Source organism: Pangasianodon hypophthalmus, chromosome 11 (genome assembly GCF_027358585.1).
Source record: "Pangasianodon hypophthalmus isolate fPanHyp1 chromosome 11, fPanHyp1.pri, whole genome shotgun sequence".
NCBI classification, from domain to species: domain Eukaryota; kingdom Metazoa; phylum Chordata; class Actinopteri; order Siluriformes; family Pangasiidae; genus Pangasianodon; species Pangasianodon hypophthalmus.
Window position 1 is genome coordinate 16,559,705 of NC_069720.1, and position 21,912 is coordinate 16,581,616.

The 21,912-nt window shown below is 39.2% G+C and overlaps 1 protein-coding gene across 4 annotated transcripts in view; it reads right to left on the reverse strand.

The window, feature by feature from the left end:
* celf5a (cugbp, Elav-like family member 5a) overlaps positions 1 to 21,912 on the reverse strand; it is a 196,065-nt gene that overhangs the window by 169,240 nt on the left and 4,913 nt on the right. For all 4 annotated transcript variants that reach the window (XM_034308831.2, XM_034308830.2, XM_026921572.3 and 1 more), the window contains exon 2: positions 15,267 to 15,349. In XM_034308831.2, coding sequence (XP_034164722.2) covers positions 15,267 to 15,349 — 83 coding nt within the window. The remainder of the gene's footprint in view (positions 1 to 15,266; positions 15,350 to 21,912) is intronic.

The following is a 21,912-nucleotide window of genomic DNA, read 5'->3' on the forward strand; positions in this document are numbered from 1 at the left end:
CCTTCTCTGCAGCCAAACGCAAGAAGGCTCAGAAAAAGAAAGCACTCTCAGCTCTACTCTCAAGGCCAATGATTGCATACTAGATCAAAGCGATTAATGACTACTCTTTTACTTTGGTAGCACCACTGATGTACTCTTGCTGGCGTCAAGACTTCTGCAATACTGCATAATTACGTGAAAAATTTGTCCTTTCGCATCAACTCACATCTCACAACTTACATATACGAGCACAAACTGTCTGTTAAACATCTTAAATCATTTGAGATACACCAAAGGAAAATAAGAATTTTTCAGCTAACCTAAAGCAATAAGATGGACGAATGAACAGACCATCATCCTAATCTGCGAAAACCAAATTCAGAAGAGGCCCCAACAAGGCCAGCGCTGCATCTGACATCATTGTCTGATCATATTAAACCAACCCAAGCAGGAACGGGGAGCTTTCCACATGAATGCACAGGCTAGTGATCTAATTTCTCTTGCTATGCAGTGGACTGAAAAAATGGGGAAGGGATGGGGGGGTTGAATAAAGTCAAAAGAAAGGAGGCACTGGAGCTTTTCAGCTAATTATAAAGCATAAGCCTAATTGGAAACTAAAGTACTTAATTCATATCATAAGCCAGTAAATGCATTATCTTTTTATCTGTTCTATTTATGCAGATTTTCATGAGTCTCTATTGCCACAGGTGAACTGTAAACACTAAAGAAGAACTGTACGATGGGTTGAGCCTAGCTATGTGCAAATACTCACTACTAACAGTGAAAAAGCAGCAGCTCCAGCTCACATTGGGTCTTCTTTTTTAATACTATTGTTAGTTCACTTTCAAATGGACGTGAAACTTTAATATATATCATTGATAAATTTCCCCTTGGGGGATAAAAAAGTCCACCCATCCATCTATCTATCCATCTATCTATGATATAAGGTCAAATGTATGTGGACACCTGACCGTCATACCCATATGTGCTAAGTTGAACATCCCTTTCCAGATTTAGTCCCCCTTTGTTGTTGTACTGACACTACTCCACTCCATTCTTCTGAAAAGGCCTTCCACTAGATTTTGGAGCATGGCTGTGAGGATTTGCCCATTCAGCCACAAGAGCATCAGTAAGATAATTAGAGATCTATCTATCTATTCATCTATCCATTCATTTTTATATCATCAATACATCCATCCATCTATGCATTTTTGCATCCATCCATCATTTAAATATTTATAAAACAGTACATTTCGAATATATATATATATATATATATATATATATATATATATATATATTCGAAATATTACGATTACACCATTTATCATTTTCTACTAGAAATAAAAAGTACATTCTTCCACCCCTCCATCCATTCATCCATCTATCCCTCCATCATTTTTAAATATACATGAAATATTACAGCTACACTATTTACACATTTTCCATTGGGGATCAAAAAAGTCCATCCATCCATCATTTTAAATCAGTCAATCCATTCTATTCATTCTTGCATCTATACTTACTTCCAACCATCATCCATCCATTTTTCCTTGCATCCATCCATCATCCATCCATCCATTTTTACATACATACATACATTCATTTTTACATGCATGCATCCATGCATCCATACATCCATCCATCCATCCATCTGCTCACTCGTCTGTCTGTCCGTTCATCAAATCAAACTTGAAGTTCTTGCTGTAACATACAGATTGTTGTAATGAATATCCACGCCAGATACATCTGAATGTTCTGATACATAAATTAGAGCATGTATTATTCAGGTGACATTTCATCTGTTTAAAATAATTCTAAATATCAATAGCCTGTTTTCCAGAGTCACCCATTTTCATTTCTCAAATGACATTTCATGCACATCTGAGCAAAATCAATCTGCAATGTGCAGGTGTAATCAGCATTACTACAGGCTCCGCAGGTTTGAAAACAAGACCTCGTGCTTCACACAGTGTAGAATGACAACGGATCTTCCATATTTAACAGGTGCTAATGTAAGGGAATGCTGTCTGGTCAGGTAGACAGTATCTATAACTTGTGCGATGGCTGCAGGGAAGCCTGCAGGGTTTGAGCGCATTCAGTCCCGGGAGAAGAGAAAAGCTGGAGCTGCCGAACAAGGCGAGAACCGTCTTTGACGGATGACAAAGAGGGGAAAATATTGAAGGAGGAGTCTAACAGAAGCATAAAGTGTGGAGTGCAAGTGTAATCGTGCAAAAAGTATTTCTGTGGTGTGCATAAATGAACAGTGTATGAGGATGTGTGCTCATACAGGATGTGTGCTCAGGTAAGCAGACAATTTGTGGTTTCCTGATCATGAATGAAATGCATTGCTAATGGCTTTGGTTTATAATGACTGCAAAACCAAGCACTTCAAAATGCCGTGCTTACACAGTGACTAACACAAGGACTCAAACCTTTGTTTCAATTTGACAGTATTGCAGAGCAGGGAAAAAGCAATTACTTGTTTCCTTTGACAAGTCTATTTGGTAAAGACAAAGACTAAGCAGGCCAAATAACTGACTGACTGACATAATCGCAGGTAGGCAAGCTGCACCCCACAGTTAAAATTGTTTTTTCCTGGATCAGTTTTTAAAGCTGAAAATACAACACAATTCTCATCTGGCCTTCGTGATACCTTCGGCAACAACATCGGTGCCAAAGCTAGAAAATAGCTCTTTGCTTGTTTTTAAGATTTTTTGTCAATAATGTTTATTTTTTTCCATTTTATAAAAGCAGAGAACTATGAAACTGGAAATCACTCGAGGTCCATATGGCCAGACTCTATTTCAGCACCACGGAGAGCCGCCTACTACTGAGTCAAAAATGGGCACAGAAAATGGAGATTATAGCTGATGTCTGATATATTACAACATCTAAAATCAAGTCTGTCTAAATAGTACAAGGTAAATAATTTCTGGGATTTTTGCAATAAAATACTGTGCGCAAACCAGTATGATACTTTAAATGTGCTATTCAGTACAATCATCTTGTTTGATATTCTGGGAAACATTTATAGTACTCGAAACTCTAAACATTATACTCTAACAAAAGACCTTCCTGTATATCCTCTATACAGTATAATTAATTTTACAGTAAAACTAGGCCCCCAAAGCAGTAAAACAGCAAACTCTCATCTCTACTGACTATTTTTTTGGTCTTTCATTATTTTTCTAGTTTCCTATCCCTTGATAAAACAGCATAGCTTTAATAATATTAGTGAACCCAGGAAAGTGAAACAAGTTTAAACCTGGAATAATGTACATTCTCATTAGCCTAGTTGTATAGCCAGTGTAGAAAATTTAGAATCATTTACAGTTTTTCAGTTGGTCCTCTAGGGGAAACCCATAAATGTGCTATGTAAAACCCTACAACCAAGTGTTTCCCTATCAGAAAGGGTTCCAAGTAGAGCTCTTTTAATTGGCTAAGAACTCTACATTTTTTTAACCGAACCATTAAAGATCAACGAGTGTAGCTATTTAAATTAAATAAATAAATAACTAGCAATTGATGACCGGATGCTATGACTGATATTGAACTAGACTACAAGTGAATCCTGCACCTAGATCGTAAGACAGAAGCTAACAGTTGAGCTTGAACAGGTTTTGACTCAATGTATTTATGCCTACCACTGCAATATTGCACCACTGATTTCTACACTAATATACTATTAATCATATGTAGTCCTGGGGCTCCTGAGTGGCGCAACAGAAAACAGTTTGCCCTGTCGCCTGCCTGGAGATCATGAGTTTCATGGCCAGGAGTCCAACACAGCATAATTGTCTGTGCTCTTCCTGTGGGAGGGATGGCATTATTCTCTCCTGTCAATCAGCACGATACTAGCCAATTGGGAGCTTATGTGAGTTCATCTATGTGGAAGAGGGCACATTCAGAGGAAAGATAGCACTTTTTCTCTGAGTGTGTTACTCTGCCCTGTGACGCAGCATGAACAGCAGTTAGAAAAGATACAGTCAGATGGCTTCACATGTCTCGGAGGACTGTTCCTTCACTAACCTTACTACCCCTCCAGGGTTAGTAGCCAGGGTTAGTAGATGTGATGGTGGGTGGAAATTGGCAAATAACCAAATGTTGGCTTTTTACCCTATTGGAAAATATAAAAAATAATAATCATAGTTTGTAGTTCTGTTTTGCATAAAATACAGTACAATATGCCATCAAGCAAGCAAACATTACAGTATGAAAGCTGTATTTATTAATGTGCCTGGCAACTTCTTCTTCTTCTTCAGGTCCAATAGCTGCATTCTCTCTTATATACCTTCTATATTTGCCAATATCCTTGAATTGAAGGTAATATTTAAGACAATTGTACTAAACAGAAATGTCAATATTCATTTATGATAAAAAATATTAGTTAAAGCACATACATAGAGCATAACTAATTCAATACACACATACTCCAATCCATTTATTATGCATTTCAGAGTTCTCAGGTTAGAACACGAGAAAAAAGAGTGAAAAATCTGCCTTTAAGTGTTCATCATTAACATGAGAAAGTGTGTGAACAGGTGCAGCTAAATGAAAAAAAACAAAGGAATTCACAATCTCTTTCCTACTACCTAAAATAGACTCCATACCCAAACATCACCACTCTGGACATCTTTCAGTGCAAACGTCTGTACGCTGGTGCTCATAGGCTACTACAGGCCATTAAAAGCATCAGCTCTGAGCCCACAACCTCGCCTTTTATCCATTCTCACTTCTGCCCAACAGTCCGCAGAGAGTCATCAAGCACCGGCCCTATTTTTAGCTTGAACTAAGCCATTTGAATCTGTGCCATGATCTTAATTCAATACCTGAATTTAATTAAAGTCATCCATCGGACTAAAGGGGCTTGAACGTACAATCCGTCTTGTAGTGGTAATGCTGGAGAAATTTGTTAATAGTGCTCGCGTAATTTGTACATACAGTAATGAATAAAATAAAACCTTGCTGTCAAAGACTATTTTCCTTTTAAAAGAATGCTGCATAAAAAATAACATTAGAGGAGTTTTTTTTTATATTATATTGGAAGAGATTTTGTATGCTCAAAGGGCCAGGATTTATACTCAGTACACCTTTACTACTATTTGGATTAAACAGAGCCAAACCAGACCTCTGTTTGTGACAACGATGGTCCTTCCTTTCATGTCTGCCACTTTTTAAAATCTGTTTTCACTCAGCAAATGTTAACTCTTTAACATCTCTGCTTATTATTCCTTTAGTAAAGGAATATAAAGCATATTATCCAGCAATGACTACAAATATTCAATAATTTTAGCAAAACTAATAACAAATTGCATGATGGCATAGTTAGGAATGACATGTGACTAAGGAAATTATGTAAACATATGGATCCTCCAATTAGTCCTGGTAGGGTTTTTGTAGTTTTTAGCACCAGTAGCTAGTTTACCTCTGCTATAGATGTAAATATCAATAAATTTAAATCAAATCAGAAATAAGGATTGCCATTTAAATTTCTTAAAGATAAATACCATAATTATCCAGTATAAGCTCTTTTAATTACTAGAACATGTTAAGACAGTCAGCATAAGTTGAATAGCTGTTTTCACTCTCGCATACCCGCTATAGATTCCAGTATCCTTGAAGTAAAGGTGATATTTAACTTGCTCATCATTGTCTTTATCTCAAATCCAAAACCCACAGAAATGTCTTCTTCTATGCCAGAAAAAAGAAAGACACCAGATGTTATGTGAAATAGATAATCCATTCGAATAAAGCTATACTGCTGTGAAAGGGCAACATCAGAAGAAAAATAAACAAACACTTATAATTAGTTACTCCCACCTAATCAACAGCTTAATAATCTCTAAAATTTTAGGGCTTGAATTCATTTCCACTGATCTGATGCTTTTCTGATTAGTAAATTGTTGTCATCTTTGCATTATTCTCCTACACGGTGCCATCAGGTGTTGGCATGATCTACTGCCGAATTTCCGCTCATCTGCTGCCATTTTTCCAAAACAGAATTCTGGGAAGTGCCAAGAGCCCTGGGTAAATCGGGCGCCTGCCAGTCGATTCTCCTAACACCACGATGAAGCTGCTCTGAGCTGCACGGCCTACAACAGGAGCTGGCACTGATGTGAAATGAGAGGCTATTATGTTGCTCTTTGGAGAACCTAAAATAAAATCAACAGAGGAAGTAATGTGTTTCTCTCTGTGTAGCTGTTATGTGTATTAAATCCAGGATTAACAACTGCAAACAAAGCACATCTGAATGAGAGGAGAAGCAAGGGCTCGTTGGTTTATTACCGTGAATCTAATTCCTGTGGTCATTATTTTTAACTAAGGGTGAGTGACAGGGCAAAAACATCATATTACAAATATTTTACCATAATCATCCAAAACATCAAAACCAGGCAGGGATCATCCAAAAAAGAAGTTCAACAATCACAAAAGGTCAAAAACACAGGCAAAGCAGACAGAAGAACATGGCTCAAACATGACTAGGTAGACGTGGCAAGGCTTTGTGTTTAAATAGGACCAGTATGTGTTAATTAAATGGGAACAGGAAGTGCAATAAAGAACTAGAACTCTTGAGCTAGTGACGTGTGCTGACGGGGAGGGGTACTCTCTCAAACGTATAAAATTGCTGACTATTCCCACAGTACTTCCAGAAAGGTATATTATATAATGTAATTTAATACAATATTGATATCATATGATCATATTACTCTGCTCTATTTGTGATGATTTGAATGTCGATGATTTAATTTCACCTGTTTGATTTTATGTTTGACACATATGGTAGACATTAAAGCAAACTTTCTTTCCACTGGATATGAATAATAAAAAGAAGACTACATTACTTTTAAATCTCTTTTCACACTTTGGTTAAAACTCAGTTAGAGGATAGAGAATATCCATAAAAGCTACAGCAAAGAAAGAATTGTGGCGTGTGTTATTCCCAGTGGAGCAGTCGCTGTTTCTTTTTATTCTTTGGGAAACAAAGGCAAGCACGTTCCAGCAGCAGTCTGCCTAGTGGCTGCCTGTGACACAGATCAATACCATCATAAATAAAAAAAAATAAGGAAAAACTGGTAAAATAAACCTGGTAAATAAATGTGTGTTGTCTTGTCTTCCCTCGTTTTCCCTATCCTCACATCTCTCACCTAATGGATTGTGCAGTGGCCTGGTATGTGGTTTGCCCATGTTACCATGGCGACTGGTCAGTATGATGACGAGCGACGACTCAATTCAGTCCCGCTGCTCCTCACTGGAGCGTGCACACACACACACACACACACACACACACACACACACACACACAAGCTGCAGAGACATCAGGGCACACACATAGCTCAGGGAGCAAATGGGGCATGCTCACAAACAAAACACACACACACACACACACACACACACACACATGGTGTGAGACTTCAACCTCACTCCTGCTTTGCATCGACCGCTCTGAAATAGAAGTATTACTCTGAGGGTGTGTGTAATAGCTACAGGGCTTTTTCTCCATCCCCACTGTTATACTATATTACAATATTGACAATCCTCAGTGGACAACAGACTCCTGTTATATGAAGAACATGGATCATGTTTTTTTTTTTTTCAACTCTTCCTCAAACTAAGAACACAATATTCTAGTCCACTTCTACAGCCTGTACCTCCACAGTGACAACTTAATAATTATTCCTAGGAGGCATCTGGTGTTCACAGTTCTACTCTGTGATAGATTGGATGCTGTGGTGAGCTTCTCTTTGGACTTCATAGCCAGAAGTGGCAGTCAGCAATGACTTTCTAAAGGGAAAAAAATAAAGAAAGAAATATTACCTCAATACTTTATGATAGATTCATTTGCTGATGAGTTTGAACAGCAGAACAGCAAACACCACACCCACGTGTGGACTTGGTCTACATGCATGTAAGCGTGGTACGTCTCCATTTGAGTCTAGCGAAGAATCTTAAATCAAATCAAACAATATTCAAAAACCAAATGTGTGAAACTGAACAAAAAAACAGGATACTAGTATTGTAGGAAATTAATATTTTGCATGGTTAATGCTTCTTTGCCTTCCTATCACCTCTTCTTATCTTCATGACTATGAATGAGTCTACATTTTAATCTCATAGAGTAATAGTAGACAAACACATTTGCACTGTTTCCATCTAGATAACTAATCTTTGAAGAAGCGGACTGTAAAGAAGCCTGTGGCCCAGTGGACTAATGAATAAGACATAATCTGGGGATTGTGTGTATGGGGCAGTGGTAGCTAGGTGGTTAAGGCATTGGACTACTGATCAGAAGGTCATGACTTCAAATCCCAGCCACTGTTTGGCCCTTGAGCAAGGCCCTTTATCCCTAAAGAATGCTTGTCCCCTGTCTCAATTATAAATCACTTTGGATAAAAGTGTCAGCCAAATATGTAAATGTCAGTGATTATAGCTGTCATAACAAACTCAGCACTGGACTATTCTGGGACTTGCTGCTTCATTCCTGGAAATGAGATTTCCAGGAACCACATTAAATTAGAAAAATTACATTAAAAATGGTGCAAATGGATACAACAGATAGCTAAGTAGTACATCTGACTGGTTTCAGTTCATTTCTAAGAACAGCATTAGATCAGAATTATGCAGTAAGTCAGACATCCAGAGAGAGAGAGAGAGAGAGAGAGAGAGAGAGAGAGACTGCCCTGCACTAGAAGCATATGCAAAGATATCGGTGGGAAGAACAGAACTACAGTCATCTAAAAAATAAACAACACAATAGTAATAAATATTATAGCACAACAACTGAATTCTCAGTTATGATTGGTCAGAAGGTGTTGACTAATTAGCTCCAGGTGTAAGGTTTATATGGACTTGTATGGCCGATGTTCCATATAAATATAAACCATTTCAAAACTTCAGCAGTCCAAATAAAGTCGCTTTCGGGATACAGAAAAGATTGTACACCCCAGAGCTCCAGACAATACTCATATGAACAGCCTTACTGATCTAATCATACTGAGTTCCTTGTCATAGCTGATTTCAATCAAATATAGTGAGACATTTCTTGCGCAAACACTATATCCAGGGAAGGATTCCTGACCAAGCTTCCTGGGCAGGTTCCTAGAGGCCCTGGCCACCGGGAGGTCCTCAGCAAGCATAGATTTGAAGTGAATGATTGGCTGTTATCCAAAGTCACATACAACATGTTTCATAGGACACAAGTCAATTAATGTTAAGTCACAGAAAGGTTACTGGAGTGCAGGACTGAATATGTAACCTATGAGTAGCAAGTTAGGGCCTAATTGTGTTAACCCTCACTAAGTGTTGCACTAAATGGGCCAAAGAAGACAATATGCTGTCAATGCCGACCATTGGGTCAGAGCTTGTTAAACGGCTGCATTTCAATGATGAATGAATGCATTTTATTTTGCATGTATTGGGTTGTGGGGTGAGGGAGTCAAGGCTATGTGTATTAGTTCATGCATAATCCCTGAAGCAGGATATACAGTATTCAACTTCATTCAAGTTATTCAATACACATCTAATTTGTTTCAATTATTTTTCTTTGACTCTCTCGCTCTCTCTTTCCATGTCCTCATCACACTCTCTCTCTCTTAGTCATGGATAGAGGGGGTACATGTCAGAGCTGATTAGCTTTACACCCCACCATGTCTTAAGTGTGCCCTTCATCCCCAAACAGAATGACACAACCTTCCATGGCCTCTCCATCTGTCTATTTTAGTCTTCCACCATCGGCTGCGGCTTCCAAGAACCTGGCCGTAATTTGTCTTGCCTTCTCTCTTCTCCTCTCCTCTCTCAGCCTCCATTATGGTGCTGGCTAGAGCACACCTGCATTCATAGACCTGCCGGGGGACATGAAGATGGATTGGCAGAAAGAGGAAGTGGGCCTTGGCTGGCCCATCAGCAGCCCTCATTCAGCCAGACTCCCTCAGACAGGGCCCCAAGAGAGAGACAGTGATGTGCCATCAAGCATGGAGTACAACCACTAACCTAACCCAGATCACATAGTCACATGACTCAATTCCACAGACGCTCGTGCCCCGTCTACAGCCATAGCCTGAAATAGACTAAAGAGGCTAAAAATAAGAAACATTAATAATTCTTTTTTCCCAACCTGTGCTGCCGGAGGAAAAAAACACTCTTGCCAGAAAAGTGGCTCACAAGGGGCTGTGTTTGGTGCACCACTAAATAATTCATACACGTCCTTTAATTTTCCATTTTTAAAGAGGGGAGGGAGAAAGTGCTGCCGAACTCGTGGGATTTCCTGGGACCATTTTAGGCCACCAATGTCCAAGTGTTTCTTTTTTATTCACAGAGATATGAAGGAAGCGTAGGAAAGCCATTGGATTTATAAAAAAGATTGTTTTGTTGCTTTTTATAGAATAAAGAGCAGCACTAGTGTTTTGCTAAGCACTTTGAAAGAGGCGGATGATAAAATATGTGTTGGTTAAAAAGGGTGATAAATAGAAAAGAATGAAGGTCCATTTTTGCATTTTAAAAATCACGAGGAGAGAATTCACAGAGGAGAACTTAGGTTGTTTTTTTCTGATTTAAATGGTACCTCTTTACTATACACACAAACCCACCCTGACACGCAAAGCTCTGTCACTGCCATCACATCTGCATCCTGTCAGTGTCACAGCCCTCTGAATGGTACATCTCTTTACTCTGAGAGTTGGCTGTATTTATAGCATTTACTACAAACCTTAACCACAAATATGGCCACAGAAGAGCCAAATGCTTCAATGACGAGGAAATAGTAAATAAATCACTGTGGCTCATATATGCAGTACAGATCATCCAACGATTTTTAGTCTTGAAAGAACACAAGATGTTTTTGTGTTTGGATTTGTAAAGTAGTTATGTAGCATCTCATGTTCTTGAGATTGCACCTTTCACACATCTTCAGTAAGGCAAAGGAAAGATATTGCAGCTTGGTGTGAAAATTGTGTGCTAACTATAACGTCAAAAATGCCATTGCTGAATATTGCAGAACAGTAATAACAGAACAGAATGGAAGAGACAAAAAGCACACATTTATTCAGTGTGTTTAATGTAGTGATGATTTTACCATCTTATGGCACTGGGATCATTCAGTTTAAACTATAAATGTCAGGATATACAGGGTTAAATTTTTTTTGTAAATTATATTTATAATATTTCAGACCATACGCTATGGTGTTATGACATTTGCCTTATGGATTATTACATTTATGTAATTGAAAGTATTATAATTATTATTCATCTTCAGTAATCGCTTTATCCTGGTCAGGGTGGTGGTGGATCCGGAGCCTATTCCAGGAACACTGGGTGTGTGCGGGAATACACCTAGAATGGGGTACTATGCACACACACATTCATACCTAGGGGCACTTTATAGCCAATCAAAGAAACCGGAGAACCTGGACAAAACCCATACAGACAGAAGGAGAACACGTGAAACTCCACAGACAGACAGCAACCCGAGCTCAGGATCGAACCAGGGACCCTGGAGCTTTGAGGTGGCAACCCTACCCTCTGCCTCACCATGCTGCCCTCTTACTGCACTTTCAGCACTAAAATTACATAAACTAAAATGAGTAGTCAAATGTTTCCCTTAAATGTGAATGATATTATTATTACACATACTATCAATAGCAAGGTTTTTTAGCACAGGCTATTTTCACCCTTATAGTCATTTTATTATGTGTATATTTAATATTTCATGCTATTCTAAACAACCATGTCGTCCTTGCCTTCATCTTTAGTCACGTTTTGTACCAAAACCAGCACAGCAGCATTTCCTTACATAGCACACAAAAGCACTAAAGCACACTGGGTTAGAGATTTGCAGAGAAAATGTGATAATAGGAATTGCACTCAGGTGTGAAACGCACAAACAATTAAAGAGCATGCAACCCCACACACACACACACACACACACACACACACTCACAAACACACATGAATGCAATTTTTCAACCATTCAAATTACTATTTAGCTGAAAAACATGAGGATAATAATTTATCATCAATCAGATTAGGTCTATTAAGTACATTTAGAATTACAAATGGAATTCACCATATTTGTCATATTTAATTTTCTGCAAATTTGTTGGTACACTAAATATATAAAGTGCACTATTGTCAATATTTTGGGTTCGGTGTTGTATTTTATGACAATTATAAATCTAAGGACTGTCGACATCATACAAAAGTACATTCACACAGACACACTGTACCCCCCCAACACACACAGACACACAGACACACAGACACACACACACCCACACACACACAAACAACAGATCAATGCAGATAGTGCTGGCTGATCATGACAGGCTACCGTGTATACATGTTGATGTTATTGCCTCATCTCACACTCCTCGGAGGACAGTGATAAGACTTTGAGCTATAGAAACAGACAGCTGTCAGAACGTCTTCCTCTCCTCAACCAAACTGCCAACGCCATCCTCATCTTCCTCCCACTCGGCCTGCAGGGCTCTTTCTGAAACAACCACACACTCTCGCTTTAGCAAGCAGCTGTGCTGTAGCGACGCGCCGTTCATGTCTGTGCACATGCCATGCTGAGTGCATCTATATCATAGAGTTTCAGCATTTCATTCTGACTGCTTGAGTAGTGAATGGAACGATGATGGGGGTGAGCACTGCAGCATTGTGTTATAAAATACTTTTGCACCCTCTGAAACAATTCTAGTCTTTAGTACAAAAGGGATAGAAAGCCATGGTGTACGCTGGAATCATGAAAATGATTAAATATATTGCTATCATTATAATGAGCGAGAAAATAAAGGAGGAGAAATTTATACCAAAAAGCAGAGGCACATCTGTACTTCAGCAGTACTTTGGGTCTATTTATATATTGTCAAATATTTATATATTGTCAAATATTTCCTCAAATAGAACATTTTATCTGTTTGTACCCCCCTTTTCTGTGGCTGAATCCCAAATTGCATACACTACATATAACACACTTTGTTAGGTGTACAAAGCCAGTGCAGTCTGTATATTTAAAAATAAAGGAGATGTCCAGCTATAGGTAGAATATTTGCAAAAGCACTAATGACAAAAAAATCATTTTCTCACAGTTATTATTAATTGTTTTTATTTTTCACTTTGCACAATAGTAATTTCAATATTTGCTTAAAAGAGAGATATTGTCATTATTTCTTTCTATAGTTGTATAAACTTGAAAAGTAGCAAAAAAATTCCTACTCTTACTGCACATATAGTTATGGACACATTAAAATTGTATACTTAATTCATTGCATCTTACAATATCCAACAATCTTCTAACATCTCACATTTTCTGTCCCTGTTGTACAGCCCAATGTTTTTAAGTGTCCCTGGATATGTCAGATTAAACACAATTTGAATCTCCACTGAACGAGACATTATTTATTATGCTTTTTATTAATTGCCCAAGAAACTACTAAAATGGCTCAGGGAAATCTCGACATACCTTCATAAAGAATGCAAGGATGTATTAATATGCATGATTATGACAAATTGAAAACACCTGATGTTCTCCTGCCATCCTGTTCCCACACCTTCCTTCCACTCTCTAGTCTCCTTACACTTTGACATTACATATGGTGAACTACAATATTAAAAAGTTAAGAGGCCACAGTGTGTGTACACACAGTCCTGTATGTCTGATGTCTGTTCACCAAAATGTACCAGGTTCAGTATGTTCAGCTTGTGTTTTCTTATATTTCTATCTGCTAATGTATAAGCGTGTGTGTGTGTGTGAGTGTGTGTGTAGCACACAACTAGGTGGCCAGATAACTGCTGGCAAACTCGCTGGCAGCTGGGAGAGGTACACATTGTATTATTTTAAAAGCTTCATTATCATGAAAGCAATCTGCTTTCCATATAAAAGTACAATGCACATGAAGTTTTGACGTGTAAATTCAATAAACAGCACCACTGTTGAAACTGGTAAATACAAGTTTAGACCAGACTGATTACTATCTCTCAAGTCGTTTCACGGTGTAATAGTTGGGAAAGAGTTAATAACAAACTGGAGCCGTAAATAAGTCGTCACTCCTCTCCTGGGGAACCCAAGTTTACATGAATTACACTGAAGCCTTTGGCAAACTGCATATCAAGCAGGATTTTGCAAAACAAACAACTGGCATATCTACTTACCATCAGCACACAGCAGCAGGGGTTGCTGCTGAAAGATTTAAAGTCAGCCTGGTCAGGGGACGGAGTGTGCAGATATAGAGGAACATGCACACACACACACACACACACACTTTACAACTTCAATTTGCTTCTCTCTCTCTCTCTCTCTCTCTCTCTCTCTCTTTCTACCCCATCCCTCATGAGGACACAAATATTGGTAGGTGTAGGTGTCCCAACATGCTAAATACATTTACTAACGTTTAACTAAACAGTTATTGTTTCGTGTAAAATTGCAGCCATCTCTAATTTGTTTCATCACATGGAGATTTTTAAATCTTTCAGTGGCCAGTAAACAGCCTCTCTCTTTTAAATGTACAAAAACAATCATCTCCATATCCTGTGTAATATTGGTAACTGTTCAACCCTAACTGATGCCCCCTGAGGTTGGCATGTGGGTGCAATTAGTGTCTAGCAGCGGGCCAGCCTTAAATCAACTATGAGTAGATTCCTTTTTTTTTTCAATGCTCTGCTTTGCATGCTTGTTGCTACCACCAAGATGTCCCTTGGCATTCTTGAACAAATTTATTTTTATTATTCAAATGCCCTTTAACACAAAAGCCACTCAAGCTTGGAAGATGTTAAGGGATAAAAGAGAAGCTGTTTTGAGGACCTGCCAGAGTAGTTCGTGTTGCTCTTGTATCTCTCTCTTTAATGTGCCCCCTTATAGCTATTTCACAGAAATGTGTCTCTCTGTAGCTGATGTCTCCTCCTGCTTCTTTATGAAGCGGTCCTGTTCTGTCTCAATGCTGGCCAGGACACAGACGGGTTTATTTTCATTTCTGTGCAACTGGCCAACAATGACTACCCAGGCTTTTTTTCATAAATAGAGTAATTTAAAGGAAAAATTGAAAGAACAAATGAATTGACATTTGCTGTCACTGGCTCTCCTAAGCCTGCACACTGAAAGCATCTGATCAATTTCTTGCCATATCCCCTACGGCAGAGGCACGATGAAACGGCTCTGAGCCTGCTCTTAAAAGGCTGGGCTTATTGATTTATTTCCCGTTGGTTTCTTTCTAAAAACATGCAGCTTTGGCTTTGACTGGATATGGTGGCCCTCCTGAAGGAGCGGCTGTTGGCTAGCAACAAAAACTCACCCCTGGCAGCGTCTTCTGTTCGTGGAGGGCGTTCTGGGCTTTGATGGCTGACTCGCGGGCGCAGTAGGTGAGGAACGCACAACCTGTGAGACAAAGCAATCAGGAAGACAAATCGACCAGTCAGCGCAGGCTTTGTTTAAACACTCAATGGCAACACAGGACATGACCATCATTGCACTTTATGATCCACACAAGTAGAAATGAATAATCTATGAGGGTGTGATAAGGATCAGCGCTGAACACAAAACAAAAAAATGTCTCACAAAAATATGTCGATTATTTCATGTGTGTCTTTTTGAGCAGTTGCTTATTTTTGTTTATTGTCCATGCTGGAAAATCAAGCTGGCACAAAGTAAGCACATGCCTTACAATGACAGGGTAGGAGCTGCTGCGAGGTGTCCCTGTAGACTGGTTAAATACACACAGCCCCTTTTCTAATATGGAGGAGCCTGTCTCATCTGTTCTTCACTGATTGTGTATGTGTGTGTGTCGTAGCTCCAGCCTGAGCTCTATAGATCAGCCTGCCGTCACTGTCCAAACCACCCACGTCTCAGCTGGGTGGGATAAACTCTGACTGCTCCTGACAGAGAGATGGTGCAGAAGGGAAGGCCTTGGGGGGTGTGAAGGGATGCAGACAGTGGGGGAGGACAGGAGAGAAAATCTCATAGCCCCAGGGCTTCCAGAACACACTGTGAGACACGTACACTCATATATACACATGCATGCACACAGGCACTGCCAAATGAGGGGCATTCACTAAGGCAAAGCAGCCTGGGTGAAACACAGCACTAGAAAGCAGGGCATCATTAATGTGCCCTTGCTCTATGACAGTGACAGTAAACATGCTATAATGGTGCACCTGTGCTGGTGCCAGTGGATGCTTTGCCAGGGTTAAGCTGCTTCACTGGCAGCTTACAAACCCCTCAGTGGGGATCACACTTTTATAGGTGTGAAAGTGACTGCTATAAAATGGATCTGCGCTCTCTGCTCTCATCCTTTTTTGGCATGTAAATGTACACTCTGGAGACTGCATAGTTTCAGAGTATCTTCTATGCATTTATTAATGTGGAGAGTTGCTTTATTTATTATGCCACCAAACACTTCATTGAGCGGTGTTAATTTTAGTCCACACTGCAGAAATGTGTCATCGCAAAAACAAAAAATGGCAGCTATGATGTGATGAGATGAGATGAATTGAGGAGAGAGGTCTACAAGAACTCAAATAACCACTCTTCACAACTGTAGTGTGGTGAAAAGCATCTCAGAATGCACAACACATCGAACCTTGAAGCAGACGGGTTACAACAGCAGAAGACTACATCAGATTCCACGTCCTGTCAGCAAAAAAAACAGGAATCTAAAGCTACAGTGGGTACAGGTTTCTCCAAACCTGGACAACGGGACAAACAGGCAACGTCTTCTCTCATCAACAAGGCATTTCTGCTCACAGACCTGAATCTCCCCATGCATGGTTATGGCCATGGCCCCAAGAAACATAGATAAAATAGAGTCATGAGCTTTTGACTGTGCATTGTACTGTAAACATCTCACCTGATACAAACGTCTAGAAAATTACAAGACGTGACCCCTTCCATGCAGCTGAAACAGGCTGTGTCAAAGTAGCAGCTACGCTTGCTCCATACGCTGTCCTAACATAATGATTTCCAATAGCAAACAAACAAGTCAGCCAATTGTGTACTTTTGCCCATTACAGCTTCCTACTAAACCAGCATTGCTTGTGATCACATCAAAGCGTTTTTATGGCTATAAAGCTCCAACCAAGGCCACATTCCCTGACCCTCAGTTTGAAAGGAATGTTTTGCATCGTGCAATTATGGTACTGCTAAATTGGATGCATTTGCCGAGGTGGAAAACACTGCGTGTCTGGAGCAAATTAACTGCTGCAATAACATTAGCAAAAAAAAGAAAGAAAGAATAAATATGTGAAAGGCTAAGAAATACAATCTCAATTTAAAAGTGTTTCTCTGTGCTTTAATGTATGGTGTAATACGCATTTGCAGCCCACAGGCACTGGCTCTAACAACTTCATAATTGGAATCCAAACATGTACAAATTACCAGCAAGCTGTTGCATACCAAGTGAGAATTTTTTTTGGCTGCATGATGAAATTATACGAAATTCAACATAAAAGAACCCTGCTGATATAGCGGCAAGTGGTGGGGGGAAAAAATAACAGGGACAGTGTAAGTAAATGATCTGCCACGGTGTTTGATAATCACATCTTTCTACATTTGGTGCTTATGCAATGTGAACAATGCTGGCGTGTACAGAATGCTGTCATTTCTAATAAGAAGCTGCATATACTATAGGCTTTGTGTACACACTGTTCCAAGCAAGACTCCAGGGATGACTGGAGCTTCATGGAGAGACATGGTAGAGATTAAGCAAGCTGAATGGAGGCTGCTTTTCTGCCTCTTCGCCACTGACAGCATCCACTTGCTGCCTTATTTACGGACGGCCTATTGGAACACTAGTGCTAGTGCAGCTGCCACAGTACCGTGATTCTCAAGTGCTCCACGACTTTGGGCCCTAAGCTGTGAGGTGCCCATTAAACGTAGATGTCTTAGGGATAAATCTGCCTCTCAATGATTCAATTCTTCTTCTCCTAGCCTAATCACATTGCCAGCCTCGTCTCCATCAGTTCTGCTTCCTTCTCTTCCTTCTCTGTTATAAAAAAAAAAATTGCCCGGGTTTCTCATCACAGTGTAGTTAGCTCCTAAGTAGTGGGCCAAGGTCTGTTGCACTGAACGTAAAGTCTCATCAGGCCCTTACTTTGAATGCACAGATCTTAGACACGCTCTACATAATGAGCACCACCACCACCACCTACACCACAAGAGTTTGATTCTCTACAACGCAATCACCCTAACTGTTTCGACAACAGCATTGTCCCTGCTCCAGCCTAATTAGCTTGTAATGAGTTTTGTAATATAGGCAGTACTCTAGCGTAACCTGTAAAGCTTAATTAAGGCAGGCACCTTTAAGTGTGCCCAACATCCATGCTCCTTGTATAGCTGAGAGTCAGCAGGCCTGGAGCACAAAACTCGTCTTAGGACTAAAGGGCTTCTTCATTACACATGCATGGACTGATAGTTTCACACTGGTTTGAGCCCTAACTGATTGCGATGATGTGCCACCTAATGCGTAAGAGTGACCCTGGCAGGGTGTAAGGAAGAGCAGGCATCTAGTTAGCTTTCAAATCAATCAGCAAATATAGTCATTACAGCCCATGCCATAAAGACATAATTAATAAAGTTTTTGAACTAAACATGTAGCATTACATTTTTAATTGATGCCTGGAACATCAGTACAGAGGAACAGAGTCAGTAGTGTTTCAGCTGAGTCACTATTTCAGGTGCAGGAAAAGTTAGAGAGGGTGAGTCACTGGTGCTTGAGTTAAGTTTGAGTGACTGCAGAGAGAGTCTGTGGCTGAAGTATTAAAAAAATCACTTGTCACTACATATTGAAGTAGTTGAATAGACTGGTATAAATAAGACTGTTGAGTAGAAAGAAGATCCAATCAATAATGTAAAGTGTAATATAATATAATGTAGCATTTGCATTACTTCTAATCCATCTGGTTTATTTGGGTTTGTATGCTTCTATATAGAAAAATGTATACTGTTTGAGTAAAGGTACAAAAGCAGGAACATATACATCACTGAGTACTTATTAAAAAGAGCCGAAGTGATACTTTACATGCACCAATAGAAGCCTTATTAAAAGTTTTTAATTAAAAACTTAATTTTTTATTTTTAAATATTTAAATATTTTTAATAATTAAAATTATTAATCTTTAATAATTTAAAAATTATTAATTAAATGTTATTAATTGTTAATTAAGTGTATCAAGCAATGTAGTGCTTTAAGTGCTGATGATTCCCTGAAAATAACACTTCTTTTATTAAAAATTGTGAAAAATGACAGTAACAATCTTGCTTGCCAAAATTTTTCAGCTAGAATTTATTTCTGCACAATCTCAGAACAAAAGGTAATAAAGTGTACATTTCCTTGCAACTGTGGTGGTACGCTCAAGGGTATATCTTTTGTACCTTTAGTGGGTATCTATTACATTAATCTATTATTAATGTGTATGTAGTTTACTTTTAGAAATGATTTAAGGTACAGTACAAAACTGGACCTTAAAGGCTAGAGCTTTAACCTTTAATTAGCTTATAGAGTAATAGCTAACTTTTCCAGGTGATAGATACACACTAAAGTTACAAAAGATCCCATATCCCAGTGAGAAGGAATGGTATAGTTTAGAACGCTTTCTTCTGAGAGTGTACCTGTTGCATTTATTTTATCTTTTCACTTAAACTGGCTTATTAATATTCCCGTGATTTTTTTTCCTATGCAATCTAATCTATTCTATATTTTTTTAATCTAAAAAAACTTTTAATTAGAGCCAGAGACAGCTAAGATGTACACTGAGATAAATGTACCTAATGTACCTTAAGCTCTGTAAGAGTAACCAAGAAACACTGCAAGAATTTAACAAGGTATGAAAACACATACTGTGAGAAAGAAAAATATATATTTTATTTTAATACCGCTTTGATTTCAGAGCTACTAATGCATAACACTCAGGGCTGGGTCATTTTAGGAAGTCTTAGTGATCCGGCATCATTCTAACAAGTGAAATTACCTGAGATGCCTCCAACCAGGGCAAACCAGCTCCGCTAACAAAAAGAAAAAGCAATACGGAGAATGGTGGCAAGTCATCAGACATACAAGGTCTGAGTGATGCTATGCAGTGAGGAAAAGAGGGCTATGGAAGAACAAAGAGAAAATGAAACGGCAGCCATAGACGGCGCATCCACCCCCCCACACCCCCCCATAACCCCCACCACCACAACTCCCCCACCCCCCTACCCCCCCGGCTCTTTTGTTTCCAACACTCTGTCTCTCTCTCCTCTGCTCTCTCTGTCCACTTCAACACCCCCCCTGCCAGAACACCCCACACCCCCGTCTCTCTCTTTTCCTCCCTCACGCTCTGCTTCCCTTCATTTCCACGGTACAGGAGCAGTCTTTGGGGGAAGGCTGGCAGCAGAGTGGTGATGTCATGCCAGCAGTGCAGTGATGGCAGCTTAACCTATTTTCGGTAATACCACAGATTTCTATTTTTAGCCCTGCTGAGCAGTGTTCCTTTCAAACACATCCCTGATGGGTGACACAAAGAACACTAATAGTATTCCTCTCCATTTCAGTTCTCATTCATCGTCTTCTTTCATGGCATTTATAAAAATGTTAGTAATAAGTATGCTAAAAGAATACATTCCAGTCTGGGATGATGGTGATGACGGTATTAACTTTACATTAAGTGTTACATTACGCTGGGGAAAAGTTTAAATAATCATGATTGTAGTAGCTCAGTCCGTTTCTGTGGTTATGTCAGCATTTTGCAGTTGTGATCATGCTGCACATCTGTATAGTCTGCCCCTCACACCTTTACTTCACAGTAAATCCCTTTGTTTCCCTTCATGCCTTTCTCAAGCTGCTACGGCGAGTCGTCACTCCATTGGGCACCTTCACATTAAAGACACTGTTTGTTTTCTACGGCTTTGACAATCGCTCCATCTCTCTCTGTCTGTTCATCTGTTGTGCTTAGCCTCCTGCCTATCTTTCATTTCTCTCCTGTCCAGTTCAGAGATACAGAAAGAGAGAGGAAGTGAGACAGTGTGTGTTTCAGTGATCACAGATTTCTGACTCATATAACATGTCTTCCATCACAACCATCACAGCATCTGAAAGCAGGACTGATCAGCATTATGTTCTTCTTCCTTTCCCTTATAGTAAGAGATTATGAAGTTTCTGGCAGAGTTATGTTTTTTTTTAATATGCAAATGTCTGGGAAGATATAACAGATTTCTCAGCACACTTGCGTCTCTCTTGATCATAGAGTTTCTCTCATAGGAGTTCTCATGAATCAGCTCAAAACTGTGAGTGATTATCACAAGACGCTAAAGCAAAATCTCCTAGGAGCTCTCAATTTATCTTCCTCCCATGAATGGATGGAACACAACATTAAAATTGGTCAGCGTTTCATAACCTTTTTCATGTCATTTGTCATTTCCACTCCACTCTCAGAAGACCCTCAGAACAGAACCAGTGAATGCTTTCAACAGTGTGTAAATTCACCACTGCTTATTCACCTCCTGTATAATGACTTATATAAAAAAAAAACTGTGAAGTTGTTAAAATACAGGAAATGTCATTTCCTGCAGAATATCTGGTGTTAGGCATATGCATCTACGCCTCTGCTGATAGAAAAATATTTCACTGTAGTTGCCATGACAATATTAAGCATGGTTTGAAGGAAGCTGCTGGCTTCAAACTATCAAAACTGACAAGAACTGAATTTGTCTGAGCAAAACGTTCCATGCTTTTATGCAAAAAACAGATTTTTTTGAAAATTTGCCCAGCATTTACAGAGTAGTCTAAAGTTTCTAGAGGGATGAAACAAAATTAACTTATAGGCAACATACTCAAAAGCACACACATCAAGTGGGTCCCTTAAACACGGTCCCAAAAATGACTACATCATTATACTACATATTTAAAGGTAAATCAGCTTTAAAAACAAACAACCGTGTCTTAATGTGTACATGTTCACAGTTCACAT